Source organism: Acinonyx jubatus, chromosome C2 (assembly GCF_027475565.1).
Source record: "Acinonyx jubatus isolate Ajub_Pintada_27869175 chromosome C2, VMU_Ajub_asm_v1.0, whole genome shotgun sequence".
NCBI classification, from domain to species: domain Eukaryota; kingdom Metazoa; phylum Chordata; class Mammalia; order Carnivora; family Felidae; genus Acinonyx; species Acinonyx jubatus.
Window position 1 is genome coordinate 132,050,717 of NC_069384.1, and position 20,793 is coordinate 132,071,509.

General features: G+C 41.7%; 1 protein-coding gene across 3 annotated transcripts in view; it reads left to right on the forward strand.

Annotated features, from left to right (window-relative positions):
- Positions 1–20,793, forward strand: part of PLCL2 (phospholipase C like 2) — a 188,458-nt gene that overhangs the window by 144,305 nt on the left and 23,360 nt on the right. For 2 of the 3 annotated variants that reach the window (XM_015068497.3, XM_053221495.1), the window contains exon 4: positions 1,673–1,748. In XM_015068497.3, the coding sequence (XP_014923983.2) occupies positions 1,673–1,748 (76 nt within the window). Of the gene's footprint in view, positions 1–1,672; positions 1,749–8,123; positions 8,228–20,793 lie in introns of all 3 variants that reach the window. The other variant, XM_053221494.1, reaches the window with a different exon arrangement.

Below are 20,793 nucleotides of genomic sequence, written 5' to 3' on the forward strand. Positions count from 1 at the left end.
TTCATTTTTCTCCTTTTTCCTATTTGAGTGATAGAGGCACAGTTGGCCAGTTCTTTGACACTGAGCTAGCTGTGACAGCCACCATCCTTGCTTGAAGAAGTCCTTGCTTCTTCATATCTCTCATTTGGCCTGACATCAAAGCTGAAAAAGGTTACTGATGACGGTATGAACCTTTTCAGTATGCAAGTGATGTCATGGTACAAATGACTTTATATCGGTGTAATCGAGTTCTTAACTATTCATTTTTATCATTGCCTGTTCAATATGTCAAGCTGTAAAATAGACTATTTTAATTTACAGGCATGACTCAGATTTTGAAGAGTGAATGTGAAAATCATGAATTCTAAAGTGCATCCTCTTCCAGTAGGCTGTGGGCTTTTTGAAGATAGTGGCCATATCCTGTAGGTCTCCATGTCCCCAGTTCCTGCTCTGGGCCGTGGAAATGCATGAAGGCATGAATGAACACCTTCATTGGCCTTAAACCTTTTGGTGTTTACTATAATTTTCTTAGAACAGTGGACAAGTTGATTAATGCTTGTGTGACTCATTTTAAGAATCTGGTATACTTCTTGAGAGGCATGTTGATTATGCTTCGGTTTAAATAAGTGTAACTAATCAAAATTTGGTGTTATTTCTTTGAATTATACACATAATCCAACCTACATATATTTGGTTCCTATAAAGTGATTATTGTGGCAGTTAGTGATAAATACTATAAAGAAAAACAAGGCAGTAAATTTAAAGGAATAGAGAATGATGGATTGGTGTTTGTTATTTAAAATAAAATGGACATATAAAATAGATGAGTAATATAATAATGCAAAATATCCAGACATTTAAATAGAAAAAATTGAAATCTATACTGAATGCAAGCGTCATAGTTGCTCACATTTGAGCTGTGAGAACTGAATCTGACTCTCCCACTTTCATAGTGATTTTAGAGCCAAAAAGATTACTTCAAACAGATCTTTTCCTAACATTCTGGTAAGTAAAATGATTGATCAACTATGCCCTGATCCTTTTTTTTTGTTTTGTTGTTAAATTCAAGATTGGCTGTTGAAACAAGCACGTATAATTTGGAATAAGAACTCAAAATTGGATCTTTTATTTTATTTTTTCCTCAAAATCGGATCTTTTAAAATCATTGATAGGAACATTTAAAATACTGGTTTGAGTGATATCATTAGTGATGCATTAAATAAATGCTGTTTTTTGATTGTCATGGTAAGTTTTAAACTAATTTTTGGACGAAGGCATTTTAGCTTAAATGGGTACGGTGTGTAGGTCATAGAGCTTTCTGTAAGATGAAGTTGAATTTTGTTAAAATGCATGGCTGAAAATACAATTTAAAACACAGATCAGATGTGTATACGTATTGATTTCTAGATTTTCACACTGAAACAAACTCCATTCAGTATTGGCTCAAGGTTCAAATTCAGTGTTGTACAAGCCTAACTGTCTGCAACGTGATACTCAGTCTACTTAAACTGTGACATGGGATGCATGATTTTTCATTTCTTCCATATACATTTGAACTGAATAGTGGGAAGGCAGATAAAAGAACACATGTCTACAGCACCTCAGCCTGTTTATAGAGGAGAGCCTCATGCACCTGTGTAGACTGGCATCCGGTTGTCAGGTGTAATCCTGTGTCTGGATGTTCCCTTTGCAGATGATCCAGTCCCTCAAGGCAGTGATTGAAAATGCAGACGCTGTATATGAAAAGATTGTACATTGTCAGAAGGCAGGTAAGTGGAAGTTTGTTTCTTCTCTTTAAAATAAAATTAGTAGCATCATATATGTAGCTCCTTAAACCATTTTGTCTTCTGACACAGTAACCAGGAAATCAGGCATAAAAATTAGTTTTTCCATGGCTAAAGAAGATACTAATTCACTACTTCTCAAGCCTGGATAACAAACTCACCTGGGGGAAGCTTTTAAAATATATTGACATCTAGGGGCGCCTGGGTGGCCCAGTTGGTTAAGCATCCAACTCTTAATTTCAGCTCAGATCATGATCTCATGGTTTGTTAGTTTGAGCCTTGCATGAGGCTCCATGCTCACAGTGCATAGCGTGCTTGGGATTCTCTGTCTTCCTCTCTCTCTGCCCCTCCCCCACTCATGCTGTCTTTGTCTCTCTCAAAATAAATACAGAAAAAAAATAAATAAAAATAAAATACATTGACATCAGCCGGAGGTGTGGTTGAAAAATTCATAGCTGTTAAAAGCTTCCAGTGTTTCTAGTAAGCAGCCAAGATGGAGAACCACTGCACTGACCTCCTGCTCAGTGTCCCCTGTGCTAGTCCCCCATGACCTTCCAGCACACGATGGGAAAGGTGAGTGAGGCTTGAGCAGAGAGGGAATGAGTACTCAGGAAGGAGGGTGGGCACCAGTTACAACCTCTTGACAATTTTTAATGCACTGGCATTTTCAGATGCTGATGAATTCATCAATTTAACTTCAAAATGTTACACTGGATTTTAAAATGCTACCATCTAATTAATTTTAGCGGAGATAAAACCCCAAACTCAAGTGTTCTGCATTGTAATAAGAATAGGCAAAATGGAATTCTTTCAATTTTCAAATTTTGTGAGAGCATCATTTTAGAAGATGTTAATGTGGAGGGTATTTATGCTGCATAAATAAGAATATCTGTCTTTAATTTCTAAGGCTTCTGGTTGCTTTTCTTTTTTTTTATATATACTTTTTTTTTAAGTTTGTTTATTCTTTGTAATCTATACACCCAGCATAGGGCTCCAACTCATAACCCTAAAATCAAGAGCCCAGTGCTCTTTTGACTGAGCCAGCCAGGCACCCCTTGTTGCTATTCTTTAAAATCAAGAGACCGGGGCGCCTGGGTGGCACAGTCGGTTAAGCGTCCGACTTCAGCCAGGTCATGATCTTGCGGTCCGTGAGTTTGAGCCCCGCGTCGGGCTCTGGGCTGATGGCTCAGAGCCTGGAGCCTGTTTCCGATTCTGTGTCTCCCTCTCTCTCTGCCCCTCGCCCATTCATGCTCTGTCTCTCTCTGTCCCAAAAATAAATAAACGTTGAAAAAAAATAAATAAAAATAAAAAAATAAAATAAAATAAAATAAAATAAAATAAAATCAAGAGACCATAAGTATCACCTAGCCTGAAAAAAAGATTCCTCTCTTATCTCAGAAATGAACTCGTTAAAAATAGATCAAAGACAAAGGTATATATGGCGGTTTTCTTTTTTGGTGTTTATTGAAGGAATATTCACATTAGTGACTAATCAACAGATGAAAACCCTCACCTTGTTTTACTCATCTTGTTAGCAAAATAGTATTAGCAAAGTGATCTTGCTACTTCTAGTCCTTTCTGGGCTAATATTCCCTACAACCACAACTAAAATGAGACACTTCAAACACCATTTTTATCCTGTCACTGTTTTACATAAAGTCGTCCAGTAGCTGACTAGAGTCTGTTGAGGCAGATCTAAACTTCTAACTTAACTATGCAAGGTTGTCTACGAACTGGCCAGCCCCTCTTGCCATTATTATATAAAATCTCTTCATTAAATCATCTCGTCATTCATTTAGTAAATATGTTTGGACTTACACCATGCCAAGGGTACTTGTAAGAGCTATCACATACCAAAATATTAAAAAATAAGATTGATTTTTGCCTTTTAGAACCTTCCAGCCAAGCAGGAGATATGAAAGTAATCACACATATTCAAACGTATTGAGTACTTATTCTGTGTTACTCAGGAGTCTGAACTTGGTTTTGGGGGCAGTGGGAAGCGATTGGTTTTTTAGCAGAAAAGGAGAGAAATTGAGCTGTAAGGTGATGTTCACAATAGCTGTGTGCAGAAAATTTTCATGGGGAGACTTCCCAACTGGGAAGCTGTTGGGAGCAGTGAGAAGGGCTGGAAGTGACAGGATGCATGCAGGCTGGCCTTTGGGCTGCCCTTCCCCGCTCCCAGTGTGTTTCTCCTTAGTCAGATTTTCACAGGCCACCTCTCCAGTAGGACTTCTCTCTCCCTCCTCTCTGCCAATCTGTACATTTCTTCTTTTTGTCTCAGCAGTCTTCCAGGAGACCTTTTATGATTGTAGGAATTATGTTACCTAACCATTCTAGTCAGCCTTCAAAATGTGTTTGGTTTAGCTGACAGTTTCAGTTGCTATGTATTTTACTAATGGAGTCTGTCTTCTAAACCGACGTAACCTGTGAAGGCACAGGTTTGCATATTGAGCTACTCTGCATTTTACCCATGGCACCTGTTTTAACATTTTGCACAGAGCAGTCACTCGAATACTAACTGACTAAATGTGATTTGACTTGCATTAAGGATTTGATTCTCCTAAGCGCATGCGTTGCCAGAAGAGTTGTGGACTGTTAGAATTTGAAACTACATTTATCTGAAAAAAAAGACCTATTTATTGACAGTCTGAGTTATTGCCAATTTTTTGCAACTTCATCGATTTATGAAATTTGCTCATCTCTAGCATAATGCCGCTTTATGTCTAATTTCAGTGAGGGATAATATTTACTTGTATTTAAAAAGCTGAAGTGTCTTGTCTATTAAGAATTTTGCTTGGAAGGCAAAAAAGAATAACCACTATGTAATGGTTCGTGTTGCTCTGAGTTTGAAGATCTTGAGAAGCACATAACGATTATCTTTTGGTTTCACAGTTACTGCTGAACGCCTACACAGCCCTTCTGTTATCCCAAGGGCTTATTTTAGAGTCCTTGATCTTTTGTTTCTCATGTTTACAGTTATCGGAAGGGCACATAGTCATTAGTCATATGAAGAATTGCTAATTTGTATTGGGCTCAAAAACATTTGCATGAGATTTTACTTCTGATAAATAATTGCTGTTCTGCTTATAGAACTTTAATCTGGCAATGACAGAATGAAGATGCAGGTACCAAAATGCTGTAAGAGAGGATTATTTTAGAAGCACTTCGAACTTCTAAACACAAACTTCTATTCTTACTAGATAAGCCTTCATTTAAACAGCTAAGTGACAGTAAGGAGTCACACTGCCACCTCCAGCCACATGTTCAAAAGTGTGCTCAGTTTGGACATGTTCAGACTCCCGGCTATGGGATTGATTTGTTTTTTTGGATCTAGAAATGTGTTTTGCCGGTGGTGTTCTTGGGAAGAGGGAGGGAGGCAGGAGAAGAATGCTGAGAAGTAAAGACTCCCAGCCAAGGTGGGCTGGGAACCTGCAGGCCCCGGCAGGCAGGTGACCCGAAGAGACCCTGGGGAGGACAGCAGGGACAACTGGGTGATGGGCAGTGGGGACAGCCTGCAGAGCCGACTCTTTTAAGAGGAGAGTATGGCAGTACAGCGGGGTCAGAGGGTTAAAGGGACATCTTTATAAGAAAGCCATGCCCCTAGAAATAGGAAAGATCCATTGAAGAGATGAAGAGGAAGGTATTCAAAGATGAGACAGGGGGTAAGGAGGGAAGAAGTGAGAGGGGCAGGAATCCAGTACAGTCAAGAAACACTTGACCTTAGAAAGGGGGATGGATGCCTCTTCTTCCAAGACACTCCAGAAAGCTGTGCTGTTTAGAGAAATTCTGAGGAGAGGACTGTTCTGATGCAGTCATGGTATGGTAGGAGAGCACAGGCTTCAGGAGAGAGGGAGTGAAAGAGGGGTCTACAGACAGCCAGGAGGGTGGGAGCATTCTGTCAGAGTCAAGCACTCTAGTGCCAGTGGAGGGACGGATGAAATGTCGGGTGACGCAGGAATGGTATGGGGCAGGTGGGTCTGGGTCAACGCATGAGTGACAGGGATGGGTAAGTAATGAATGGCGTGGCCGTACAAGCATGAGTGTGTACAAACCTGTGAGCACAGGCGAACATGTTTCACACACTCTGTCTCCCAAATCTAACCCATGCTTGTTCTTCCAAGAAGTAGCAAAGTAGGAGATTGGTGAGGAACACACTCAGGGGAGCTTCTCAATGGGAATCTGCAGAGGGGAAGCTTCATAAACGTTCTTCTTTAAAAAGTTTATGAAAGGTAATAAAAGGGTAGCCAGATTCTTTCTGGGGAGGTCTTTTTCACTGTATAATGTCTATCTCTTTCTCTCTGTCACTGCCCCAAAATGGCAGCCTAGTTTTGAGTTTTAATTTCCTCTTTTAGTCACTGCATTGATCTGCTACCTAAAAGATAGGAAGATGGTGTAGAAGGAAACCCAAACTGCTCTGCTTCAACGAGTTAGATGTTTTTATCTGGTGAATTAAAATGGAAAATAATTTGCTCTTTGGAAAGGAAAAAGAAATCAATGACATACTTCTTGGTAAAGATGGTATATTAACACATGCATTTAATCTCCACTCCCTTCTGAGCCTCATTAAATGACAGTAAGGAATTTTTGTTTTGGGGTTTTGTTTTTTGGTTATTTTTAAGGCAGAAACCCATAAGGATACAGAAAATGGGAGGAACAAAATTTTGGAAATTGAAAAATACCTGAACAAGTGATAATTGACTTAGGTGATGCAAGAAAGCTGACTCTGAGGCTGGCAGTGGGGCACCTGGCAAGCAATCTGATTTACACTGTGGGCCACCCCCCACCTGCCCAGAACTGGGTGGCACCAGGGGCCCCTGGAAGTTGGGATAAATAAAGGTAGGGATAAAAGAGAGAACTGTCCAAAAGCTGGATTAAGAAGCAATTAGACCCCAGATGGCTGGGAGACTACGTGTGTCCTGACAGTGGAAAGATGAAAATAGCAAAATTTTCATCCTTCATTTGGGGAACTAAATAGGTAATGCTCAGGAAAAAAAAAAAATCAAGACAATATAAGCATGTTACTTAGAAATATGGACATAAACACTAAAAAAAGGAAACAAAACCTCAGCTATAGGGGCTGAATACAACTGCTTCTGAAAAGGGGAAATTGGTGACAACTATTTTTCTCTTTAAACTGTGGACATAATTCTGATAAAGATTAAATCACTATAAATTTAAATTTAATTTAAATATTAAAAAAAAAAAAAAAAGGAAGGAAGGAATCAAGGACCTGAAGCTGCCACAGGAACCCCTGACTGAGGATGTCCCCACCACACTCAACAAGGCTTGGGTACAGTGTTGAGTGATTAGGTGAGGTTTCTGCCAAAGACCCCAGCCGGCACCTCTGGCGTCCTGGGCAGGCCCAGGGCGCAGGTAATATCTGTGTGCCTGGGTGGGCCGGAGCCTGCTTCCTCTCCTGGCAGGAGAATCGGTTTTTACCCTCTTTCTGAATGACAGGGAAGAATCAGGCTCCAAAGGAGAGACACCCCAGCCCACCCCAGACCTGTTTAAATAGAAGCTCCTTTTCTAAAACCTCTAAGGGATTTGCATGCATGGCAGGGCCGCTTCATTACTGAGTAAAGTGGGATATAAGGTAACTTTCCAAATAAATGAAAGCTTTCATTACCCTTCGTTTTAATCCTTTTAATGGAACACTTTGTATAATAGATTCTGTGCATCCCTGCTTCCTTAAATTTGGTTTGCCAGACATAATTTGAACTTTGATGACTGAAGGTCATGTTGAGGAGCATCTGGTATTATCTTGTGGTTTAATGGCAATTCCCCCAGGAGCCTGCGTGTCCTGGAGGACCCCACACCTGCTCTGCCTGCTCAGATCTCTTTCCAGTGTTAATGGTTTATTCCATCTATTCCCATGCAGTTCTCACTTCCTGCCGCTAATTTGTACTGTGTCTCCGACTGCCTATTAGTATACTACTCTTTTTTTTGTTTTTTCCCTTTCTAACTTGCTGCTTCTAGTCTGCTGAGCAGTTGGTGTCTCCCCTGTGGCCAACCTTGATGGATTTGTCTCACTAAAAGCTGGTGAGAGCCCGACACATTCCCACGTGGAAAGAACAGGCAGCGCCTCAGGCCCCACCTAACATGTCCTGGACTTGATGGCTCAGAGACCTTTTTTATTTTGCAAAGTCCTCGGATCTCAGTGTGTTCTTGGGAGCTGGGGTTACCAGATAAGCAAGCTGTCACCATCCATCACTTGCTCCGTCCAAGACTCACATCGGCGTCTTGCCCAACACAGTAAACATAAAAGCATCTAAAGATTTATTCTGAAAGCACTTCTGTGTGAGAAAGTTTGCAAAAGGAAATCTGGGAGCCTATAACTTTTGTTTTCATTTATGTCAGGATGTTTCTCAGCTGTGTCTGACAGAAGTAAGAGGTTCTTCCCTGGGGATCCAGAGATCCGTGTTCTTGTGCCCTCTGTTCAACATCTTGCTGTGTAATATTAGGTTAGTCACTACCCCTCTCTGCCTCATCTTTCTCCTTCTGAGTGACATTGGATTATATGATTTCCTCCTGGCCCCATGGGTTCTAAAACGCAGTGACCTAAGATCAATTGTCTAATTAGTCATTTTGAATGGCCTGGTTACAGTTAAGTTTAAACAAGTAGTCCCATCCGGTGGCATCAGGATAGTTAAATTGCAACCCATCAGCATGAGTTTCAAAGGGGAAAGTTAATGCCTAGCTTTGAAGGTGAAGAGTGACTTCTCTGGCAGTGAGACACAGACCTGCCTGGAGTCAGAGCCCAGAAGTCCCTCAGCATCTGTACTCTTCTTAAAGAACGGGAACTTCCTTCCCCAGGCACTTTAGTTAACTCACAGTTAGTGAAACCACGGAAAGCCAAGAAGTAGCAGGGTCTTTGGTAGCAGGCCAGTCTGCCCCACCTGCCCTTTTGTTCCCTTGAAAGGTACCTTCATTGCTGATCAGGGAGAGTAGAGAGAATGACCACAAAGGTGACAACGAGGCTAACTCAGGGCAAAAAAAAAAGAAAAAAAAAAACCCTCAAAATAAGTGACTGGTCTCTAAAATCCACTGTATCATCACACCCCTTCCATCTCCTGTACCCATCACCGTGTTCCATTTTGAGATTCCTGCATCAACCATCACACTAATAGTATTTCTCCTAAGTGTGGTCGGAATCTCCTGGGGATGCTTATTTAAAATGCTATTCCTTTGCATCACCCCCAGTATCAAATCTTTGGGGATAGAGCTCAGGAATTTGCAATTGAATGAGCACATTCAGGTTTTCAGAAACTCTCTTTGGAGGGTGGAGCACAGCAGGCCCCCTTTGGGGTTCATGCTCAACTCTGGGCCTCTTTGGCTCTCAAGGGAGAAGAACTGCTCAGACGCAAATGCACACTTGCTCATGGGATCGATTGGCAGCCAAATTGTTTTCCTTCCTAACATACCTTCATTGGGGAAGCTTCCCCACAAATGAAGGGGAGGAAATTTGGGGGGATGCTTGACCTTCCTGGAATATCTCTCCTGTGAGCAAATCCCAAAGCTGTGCTTTCTTGTCACCTCTTCCTCCCTCCTTCCTTTATGCACTCACAGTCTCTGAAAGCATCACTTTTTATTTAAATAAGAGCTGTCAGGGTCCTCTCAGCAGATGGTCTGCTGGAGAGGGGTCAGGCTGCTTCAGCTCTGCACTCCCATACAACTATTTTTGTTATTATTCTGTCACACTTGTTTCTCGAAGTTGAGAAGAACCACAATTCAAGTCAAGTCCACAGATAAATCATCTTTCTCAAATACCAGAAATTTATATATATTTGTATAATATATGTATGTACACACACACACACACACACACACACACACACACCCCTACCCCTACCCCTAATAGATATCCTTGGCTCTAAAATAAACAGCCAAAATGATCTCTGAGGCTTTTCCAGCTCTCAAATTTTGTGGTCTGCAAGTCCTATAATATAATATAAGTAAGGGATTGTAGTAGATAAAAGTGAACAAATGAATTCTAAGAATGTGTAAACAATATCTAGAGGTAAGTCTTTTAAGAATAAGGAATTTTGGGGTGCCTGGGTGGCTCAGTCGGTTAAGCGTCTGACTTCGGCTCAGGTCATGATCTCATGGTCCGTGAGTTTGAGCCCCGCGTCGGGCTCCGTGCTGACAGCTAAGAGCCTGGAACCTGTTTCAGATTCTGTGTCTCCCTCTCTCTCTGACCCTCCCCCGTTCATGCTCTGTCTCTCCCTGTATCAAAAATAAATAAATGTTAAAAAAAATTTTTAAAAGAATAAGGAATTTAAAGCAACTTTAATTAACCTGTATTCTTTCATTACAGGTCAGTCCGTGCCATGTCAAAAATATGTCGTTATACATGTTAACATATGAGAGGGAAAGCACACTTATGCATTTATAGAATGTCTTCAATGGCAAGATGTGCTAATTACTTATGAAGATGCAAAAAAAAAAACAAAACCACAAACAAACAATTAAAGGTCTCTGCTATCATTGAAAGTTATAATCACCACCAAGCATATGGTGTAACTAATAGGTACAAATGAAGTTTGAAGAAAGGAGTAAGCCCAGAAGGTTTCGTTGGTAGGGAAGGAGTTGGGCTTACACCTAGGGGCTTAGGGAATGCAGAATCAATGTAGGGAGAGCAGGGCTTTTTAGTGGGCCAAAGTGGAGGAGGCCTCATTATCAAGATGCGCTTTCTGCACACATGGCATATATTGTCCTGGCTGAAGGAAGATATTTGCTTCAGGAAGCAGGAGAAATTAGGATTGGAAATACAGGTTGCTTCAAATGATGGAAGCCTTTTAATTCAGCTGTGTCTGAATTAAATACTTGGGGTTGACTTTCTAGGCCAGCATTTCTCAAAGTTTGATTCAAGGAACGCTGGTCATGCTCGCTGGGCAAAGGACCTCAAATTTTCATAACAAAACTTACTCCCCTTTGGAGATTCTCAGTACACATCAGCATGCTAAATATCCTCCAGTTTCACTCAACATTTCCGGAACGTACATGGTTATAAGCCCTTATTTCAACTTCTGTCCGTGTCTTGAACACTTCAGGAAAGTGCTATAGGTGGTGGGGTAGTAAGTAGTTTAGGACAGGTTTGGTGACTCTCTGAATGACTGTTCTCTGCCCTTTGCCCTCCATGTTCAGACGTCCCTTCCCACAATGGGACATGGATGCTTGCAATGTCAGCATAGGAGAGAGTTGACTGTGAAGGTCTGTTTCTGGTTTGGTGAGCCTGATCACAGTAGGATGGTGTCTTAGTCTGTTTGTGCTGTTGTAACAGATATCATAGACTGGGCAGTTTATAAGCGACAGAAATTTATGTCTCCCAAGTCTAGAGGCTGGAAAGTCTAAGGTTATGGTGGCAGCAGATTTCATATGGTGGTGAGTGAGCACCCACTTCCTGGTTCATAGATGGCACCTTCTTGCTGTGTCTTCAACGTGGTGAGAGGGTCTAGGGAACTCTCTGGGGTCCCTTTTATAAAGACACTAATCTCATTCATGAAGGCTCCACCTTCGTGACCTAAGCACCTCCCCAAAACTCCATTTCCTAATACCATCATGCTGAGCATTAGAATTGCAAAGTATAAATTTGGAGGGGGAAGCAGACATTCAGAGCATAGTATATGGTCAGATGGAAATAGCTAATAACTTGTTGAAGCAACTGCATTGAAGCTTGGGATGGAGTCAGGCTTACAGATAGAATCAGTGTCATCCCAATGGAAGCATTACTTGTTGGACTAGTTCTGTAAGGAAAAAAGGGTTGGGAGGAAATACTGAAAATCCTGAGAGATGACTATGAATCTGTAATTCAGAACTGGTGGTTTTACTTTAACCTCAGGTCATAAAAGCATTCCTGATACCATATAGTTTACTTACTGTGTTTTCTTACAACCCGAATATAAACTCCTTGAGGGCAGGAGCTTAGTCATCACGTAGCACGAACGCCAACAGCGGTGCCTGGTACTCCGCAAACATATGTTGAATTGAACTGAACATTGAGTGCTGCATTTATCTGTTAATTCTTTTATTCACCAGACATTTATGAGGTCCTTACTCCCAGTGTGACAAGAGCTGGGACCCTACTTCCCTTCCCCCAGGGGGGCTCCAGGTGGAATGTCAGGACACAGGCGTGTGAAGAGAGCCCCGCTGCACAGCACACTTTCTATAGAACAGGAGTTGAGTCCAGCAAGTGATGTGTCTGGGAACAAGGCAGGTGGGGACAGGAATTCAGGCAGGGAGAAAAGCACACACAGGAAGGCCCATCGGCCGTGGCCGTGACAAAGATGGGAGCAGCAAATGAAGCTGGAGGTGCAGGCAGGAAACAACACAAACCCAGAAACTTTAACATAACATTCGACAACAACAACAACAACAACAAAACTTGATGTAAATAGACTGCATGAAAAGAATTCTATAGGGCAGAAACTATCAGGAGCAAAGTTGCAACAAGAACTACGAACTGAGAAACAATGTTAGCCGTACATATCAGAAAGGGCTCATCTCCCTAATATGTAAGGAACCCCTAAAATCAGTAAGAAAAAGGCCAGCGGCCCTATATTCTTCAAAAAGAATATGGACACAGTTTACAGTAAGAGAATTCAAAAGACTAAAACAAAATGAAAAGATGTTCAACCTCATTCATCAAAGGTGCAAACCTGTTCCAAAAGGTCTAAGTCCCTGCCTTCATGAAGCTGAAATCTAGTTGTGGAAGACAGAAAATAAACAAAAAGCAAATAAATAAAACATTGGCTGTCAGGCAGCAGTGAGTGTTTTTGGAAACAATGAGGCAGAGTGCCCAGAGTATGCAGAGGGCGGCTCTTGTAAATCTAGTGCTCCCGGAAGACCTCAGTGACTTGTGATGGAGCCGTGATGGGAGGTAGAGGGCAAGCCTTCCAAACATTTGGAAAAGGGATGCTCCCAGAAAGAGGGGCTACAGAGGCAGAGGCCTGGGTGTGAGAGCTGATGTGTCAGAGCAGGAATTAGTAGACCAGTGTGGCTGCAGGACACGGAGGGGCGGGGAGGGGGTTGGGTAGGAGCCAGCGTTAACAATGAGCCAGAGTTAACAGTAGGCCAGACACAGGGGCTGGCTTTGTTCTCAGTGAGATGAGAGGTCTTTCCCTGGTCTGAGCAGTGGAATGGCTGCAGCAGATCACTTGAGGACAGGGCAAGGCGGCTATAGCAGTGGCTGGAAGACCATTCAGGAGGCTTTTGCAACAATCCAGCCCACCCTCTGGTTGTGGTTTGACAGGTGGTGGTTGGGGTGGAAGTGGTGTGAAATGGTTACATTCTGGATATTCAGCTGTATCTGGATATGTCAGGATTTATGGTAGGTGGGTTGTGGCTTAGGGAAGAAAGGGAAATCAGTATGACTGCAGGATTTGGGGCTTGAAGGGGGAACATTACTCTTCACTGAGGTGGAGGGGGCTGGGGAGAAGAGGCTCGAGAGGGAAGGTCAGGGACTTGGTTTAGACATGTTAAGTTTGATATGCCTAGTTGGAAAGTTCAGGTGAGAGGTCTAGACTGGAAGTAGTGAGTTTGAAATCCATAAGCGCAAAGGTGGTCTTTTATACATGGAGACTGACATCGTCTAAGAAGTGACTGTGGATAGAGAAGACGGAGCCCTGGCCCTCCAATATTTAGATGTCAGGGAGGAGGTGTGGAGGACCAGGCACAGCAAGTCAGGATGCAGCCAGGCAGTAGGAGGAGAGAACTGTGATCTTCTGAAAGATGAGTAAATAAGGTGTTTCAAGGAGATGGCCACTTTTCATGCATCAGATCCAAATGTTTGTATCCAAGACCACAAAGTTACATCACACATGAGTCATGATGGATTGGTGAGGATATAGGGGAAACTGATATCTGTCACAATGTTGGGGGGGGGGTGCGGTCCATGCCTAGGGAGGACCATATGGCAGTAAATTTCAGATTTACAAGGTACGTACACTTTGAACCAGCAATTCCATTTTTTCAGAGTTTATTCTACAGATATGGTCACCTACGTGGGGAAGGACAATATGTAAATAATTTTCTTTGCAATACTGAAATCAAGCTAAATGTTATACCCTAAGCATTCAGTAGGAGGCCCTTGTTTAATACATTCTGATAGATCCATAAAATGGAACATTATGCTACCATAAGAAAGTAGAAAAAAAATATAAGCTTGTGTATGTACATTCACCTCCACACACACACACACACACACACACACACACACACACACTACATATATACACGTATATAAGGAAGATCTTATATATACATATAGGTTAAATATATATATCATGTACATTGTTTTCAAAGGGAAGGCAAACTGTGCTATTTGCTAATATTTGTTTTAAAGGGCCGGGTAGAAGAATAGGGTTCTGTGTGCTTGTGAGTGCATCACTCTGTCTGGGTGGATACCTAAGGTCGGGTAACAGCACTTGCCTGGTGGGAGGGGAACAAGGAGACTGGGGGGTGGGGAAAGAAAACATAATTCTCTGTATATGAGTTTATACTTTTTAAATTGCTGAGCCATATGACTATATTATTTATTCAAAAATTTAGCTAAGAAGAGATATAAAAAGCAAGGGAGGCAGGGCTGTCCCTGTGACGAGGCCTGATGTGTTATGGTGATTGTGCCAAACTGTGGTAGAGGGGAAGGATCCAACTTAGAGTGGCAATCCAGACAAAGATGTCCTAGGTATAAAAAAAAAAAAAAAAAGAAAGAAAGAAAAGAAAAGAAAAGGAAAGAAAGAAAGAAAGAAAGAAAGAAAGAAAGAAAGAAAGAAAGAAAAAGAAACTAATCTTTGAGCTTGACGGGGATGAAGAGGCCTTTTTACACCTCAGCGAAATGAAATGGGGAGGGTCTACATCCTGGCTCCTGTGACCCCACCCCAAGTGCATCATGTGGCCATGTGTTTAGGATGGTGGCATGGCACTTGCATTCCACAAAGGACTGAAAGTTATGCAACTTCCTCTCACCTCGATTTACCCAGATGGAGCATGCTGGCAGAGGAAGGAAAACCTCCCTCATGCAATCCATTCACAAATTGTACTGCTGTGGATTTGGCATTCCGGGATCTTGTCATCCATCTGGGTTTCATGGATATATTTAAGAGACCTGGTTTATCTCTTCCACCTCATGTGGAACGGGATTTAACAGCTCAAAAATCCATCTTAAAATAATTTGGCTTTTGTTAATGCCAAGATTGGAAAGAAGGCCAAGAAAAAGAGACTACCAACTGGAACTGTATGAAAAATAATTAGGCATTTCCGTGTCTCCATGGGGATTATGGTGTAAACGCCCACGTGTCAGCAGCGCATACAAACCTCAGACCCCTGGGATTTTGGGACAGAGCGTATAGTTTACAAAGGCTGTGATTTTTAACAGGTGCTGTATGCAAATTAGTTGGAAAAATAATCCGATAACTGTATTTTGTTTTCAAGATACTCTGATGTTGTGCCACAAGACACGTGCAGACTGTGTTATGTTAAGGTACTTTTAATACTGTTGATAAATCATTGTCTTGAATGAGGTCCCAAATGGGACCTGTGTAATATGGGATTCCATCTTCCAGAAAATATCTCACTACACCCGATTTGGGAAATTTGAAATAAAATATAAATACATATTTCTTTTGTCACCGTTGGGCAGATTTTACCCTTTGCTTGTGGCTGGTTTCTATTTTCAACATATGAAAAATATTTTTGCACTGGATACGTTTGTGATAAAAGAGCATTTTAGGGCAGCAAATAAATTTTTGGTTGAAAAAACTAATCTTTATATAAGCTTAAGATCAATATGTCTCTCTTATGAGCATTTTTTAAAATTACATTCATTTCTAAAAATATTTAGCCTTGTGCTACATGGTGTATTTTAGATTCATATCATTTAGATTGGTAGAGAAAATCCCAACCAGAATGTTTGAAAGGTCATTCTGCTTTCTGTTTGGCAAGAAGAAATGGCGTTCACTTAGATCGAACAGGAAATGATGCCATGTTTTTGACCAAGTCTCCTTTTCTTTCTGAGCAAAAGCCTCTTTCTTCATATCTTTATATTTCTTGCATATATCATATTTTTTTTAATGTTAATTTTATTTTTATGGCTGTTTGGTTTTCATCTATGTTCATCTGTGGTGGGCAGGAAACTCAGTAACAAGTTCCACAATATTCCATTCTTTGCAGTTGTACTAATGTGCTTAGTTAATTTAATTATATCATCCTGGAAAATTTATCGTTATTCATTTTCACAAAACATGATACTTAATCTGTCAGCTTTACATTTTATTTTTGGTCATTAAGCTTTAAGCCCCTCCAAAAAGAAAGTCTTTAAAATATTTAGGTTGTAAGGTATTTTGTAATAATAATTGGAAAATTATGTGAAACCAATAGCTACAAATAAAAAAAAATACATTAGCTGTTTATATTTTCAAGAGATGACATGGGAAGAAGTGACAGCTTTCCAAAATGTAGTTCTTTATGTAAAAAACAAATCATATAATTTGTGCGGGCATACCAATTTTGAAAATTGAATATTAAATTTTAGGATTTAATTGAAGGATTAAATGATTTGTGCAGTCCCCACCATGGATGCATGGCCCTGTTCTTTGTGCACATGGCCTTTGTCTTCCATTCCCTTAGATCAGAACCAAACTAAATTCTCATAGAAATTTATGGGTTTCCATTTGTTCTTCCTCTGCTGTTTGATGACCAACTATTCATTTCCTAAATTCTCAAGTTCATTACCACCAAGGAATTTGAGCAGATTTTCTTCTTGGTTAACATTCCTAAAGAAAAATAACTCACATCTTTTCTGTGGGAACAGAAACTTGAGGTCATGGAGTCTGGAACCTAATTGCAGGTTCTTTGGCACAGAGTAGCCAAGGCTTAAAGACAATCCTCTTGGCAAAAGAGCAGTCACAGCAGGCCAGCCAGGTCTGTGCATGAGATACGACCATTTGATGCTCTCTGGACATCATGTCCCCTAGGCATTGGTCTGTGTTTCCATGTACTTCACTGGATTTGTGTAACATATGCTCACAGCCTTCAAACTTTACTGCCTTTAAACACACCGTGTATTTTGACTGTTAAATAATGTAGCCCATTGCAGTTGTGTAGCGTGTCATACTTTTCAAAGGGCGATTTACCTAGGTAGTATTGGTTTTCAAGTGAAGTTGACTAAAACTTAGAAAGATTCTCCTTCCTTTGGCCAGAATTAACTGTTACCTCTTGTCTTGCTTGGGTGGCAACATCCTGGTAGAATCAAGAAACCCGGTCTCCTTCCCCTACCTTAATAGGTGCCCCACATGTTGTAAATGTTAGCCAGACCATGCTTTCTTTGAGGCTTTTGTGATGCCATTTAGTATAAATCAGATGAGTAAATGGGACATTACTAATTGAAAAAATACAAGATAATGTGAACAACTACACATGGGTCTAAAATATGCAAATTGATGATAAAAACGGTGGCAGAGTATTTGGCAAATACTGGAAACATACAGAGAAATACAATTTGCTCCCAAAACAAAACAAAGCAAAACAAAACAAAACAAGGCCACTTCTTATTCCCTCATTATTATCGGCCTTGTTTCTGTTTTTGAACCTGAAGATTGTTTTCACAGTGGGAATTCTTGTCACTAAGCAGCGGTAGCGAGGCAATCAAGAACCTGTGACCTGTGCCTGCCTGGGAGCTAAGTCCACCAGCAATGCTCAGGCCGCAGAAGCTGAGGGCCGTGTTTTGTAAGATTATTAGAACTCTCTGGTCTTAAATCCGCAAACTCTCTTGTCTTAAATCTGCAGATTAGAAACCTCCAAATATTGATTTTGCAGATAGTCACAAAAGAAATTTTTTCAGGATCAATAAAATTCCAATTATTTTCAGAAGCTACAGTTTTGTTTTTGTTTTTTGTTTGTTTGTTTGTTTTGTTTTACCTACAGTTCATCAATGAGACATACTGTGTTTTGGAGCTGGAAAGCCCTCTATTTCAGCCCCTAATGCCCCAGGTAAAGGCACAGTTTCCACAGAAAGCCGGCTTGGGGCACATCTCCCCCCAGCCCAGATAGGGCTGTGCATGGGGATAGCCCTCAGTGGTGGTGTCTCCTGAGGGAATGACAGCTGAAGCTGGTTTGGGTGGTTCTCATACATCTTCTTATCCTTTCTAAGAAATCATGAAGGCTTCTCCACTGAAGCCAAAAGCCTGCTGTGAGGGCTGCTTCTAAGCACTCCATCTATGTAAATGAGCAGTGCCCTCCCCAGAGTGGAGGGACTTTCACTCTAAAATACCAGTAATATGGACAGGCAGATAAAAGACACTGCTAATTGGTAAACAAGGAACATACAAATATATTGACTGTTTACTTTGTATAATTGCATGTCAGTTTGGCTAATAGTGTAGTTAATAAGGCAGGACATAGAAGTAAACTCTGTAGGTAGAACAGCTACGGGAAGTGGCCAGGTCTTGTTTCCAAACAAGGTCATAGTTGGTGCAGACAGCCTGAGACCCAGCCCGCACCCTCGGATGCAGTTGAGCTGCGCTGGCTGCTGGCATGTTCTGCGTCCCGGGCTCTGTCTGGTACATGTCTGTGGAGCACAGTTGAGCAGATAGCCTCTCTCTGACCAGAGTCCAGCGTTCTTATTACTTCATTTAGAATACTAAGGCTAGCCGAGATAAAGAACAGGAGATGATGAAGGACTCCCTGTCCACCTTGTTACGTAACTTTCCAGTGTAATCGTTCACAATTTTATAGTAGGTTTGAGGGCAGTCAGCTCTCCTGTGGGACGTATCTATTATCTTCTCATTTACTATCCAGTCGCTTAAGTGAGAACACAGAATGGACTTCCTCATGTTTTTGGAAATTTTAATTTCTTTGATTTTTTGTATTTTTAGTTTATTTTGTAAGATTAAACAATCTAGTCTTAAATTACCAGTTGTTTGTAACTTGTTCTGTAAAATTTTACAATCTAATACGTAGACCTGATATGCCTACTAAATCTCCTGTGCCCAGGGTGTGTTTCCTAGTACAGAAATCCTACCCTGATGGTGTTCCTACAGACTTTATTTTGGCATTGATTTACAAAGCAACGATTGTTAGGTGTTCTCACATCATTTTGATGCCGTTGTCCCTTTTGCTATAGTGATGCAGCTGAACTCAGCCATTGTGTTCCAGAACAAAACTGTCAACACTTCTTTATGAAAGAGCTATCAATGAGTTGACAATATAAGCACTAGTTCCCTTCCCTCAGTTTACTCCACATATTTGTAGAAATCTGTAGTTTTTTACAGAACGATCAGTAATGGGTTTACAGATTTAAGTAATGGGTTTTAATAGGGCTCAACGCAGCATATAGTCAAATGACCTACACTTGGTTTGTAATCAATAAATGTTATTCTCTGACCGATTAGTGTTGTTACTTGGAGCCTCAAGAATTACTTCCATTATCTAAAATGATGAGACCTTTTATATGCAGTCATTACAAAAAAAAAAAAAAATGGCTGGACCAGTCGTTAAAAAAAGAAGAAAAAAAAAGGGAGAGTCTTGACTGTGGTGCCTGCCACATCTCTCATGTGCCCTCCGCCCTCCCTCCCCCTCTTCCTTCCTTCAGGATAGATGGAGTCAGCAGTATCACAGTTGTTAAGTTTTCTGAAATGCCCTCGAACACCTGCTGCACGTGTGTCTGTCTTCCTCATGACCTGCAGAGTCTCAGTGTCATCTCCCTCTCCTCCGAACCTGATTTTCCTTGCAGTGATCTCCAGCCCTCTTCTTTTTTTTTTTTATTTAAATTTCAATTTTTAAAAAACGTTTCCTTATTTATTTTGAGAGAGAGAGAGAGAGAGAGAGAGTGCATGCGTGCAAGTGGGGGAAGGGCAGAGAGAGAGGATCTCAAGCAGGCTCCATGCTGTCAACCCAGAGCCAAAAGCAGGGCTTAAACTCTCGAACCGTGAGATCACGACCGGAGCCAAAATCACGAGATGGACACTCAACCCACTGAGCCACCCAGATGCCCCATCGCCAGCCCTCTTGCATGGAAATCTTCTGGGGTACTTGCTAAGAACGTCTGGGTCTGGGCCTACCCCAGACCTTCTGACTAGGATCCTGGGGGAGATGCAGAGACTCTGCGTTTTATTTATTTACTTTTAAAAAAATTTTTTTAACGTTTTATTTATTTTTGAGACAGGGAGAGACAGAGCATGAACGGGGGAGGGTCAGAGAGAGGGAGACACAGAATCCGAAGCAGGCTCCAGGCTCTGAGCCATCAGCCCAGAGCCCGACGCGGGGCTCGAACTCACGGACCACGAGATCGTGACCTGAGCCGAAGTCGGCCACTTAACCGACTGAGCCACCCAGGCGCCCCAAGACTCTGCATTAAACACGCACCTCCGGTGACTGCCTTGTACTGAAGTTTGGGACCCGCTCCCTAGCATGTACGTGACTGCTCTGTGAAGACTGCCCTGAGATTCTCTTACAGAATCCCCTCTACCTCTCATCACAGTCTCTCTAATAATGGAGGCCGCCCATTCTCCAGATTACTGTGAAAGTGTCCTCTGCCCGGCTCCATCCAACTGCAGTCACACATACACACCAGCTCTTTGCCTACCCAGGGCTCTTCTCCATGCCTCCTTAACATCCTGTCTTCACTCCCATAGTGGGAGCTCCCAATCTCCACCACCTGCCTCTAGCTCCTACCCCAACTCCCCTCAAACTATAATTAAAGAAAAGGAGTTTTACTTTTTTAAAATATTTGTCCATTTTTGAGAGAGAGAGAGAGAGAGAGAGAGGCAGAGAGGGAGGGAGACACAGAATCCGAAGCAGGCTCCAGGCTCTGAGCTGTCAGCACAGAGTCTGACGCAGGCTGAACCCACAAACCGTGAGATCATGACCTGAGCCAAAGTCAGAGGTTTAACTGACTGAGCCACCCAGGCGCCTCTAGAAAAAGAGTTTTAAAACGAAAACAACTTGACTTCCTTGTGGGGGTTGGGGTTGGGGGCGGGAGTGGAGAGGTGGTAAATTAGTCTTAAAAGTTTGGCTTATTTGATTTTCATCGATG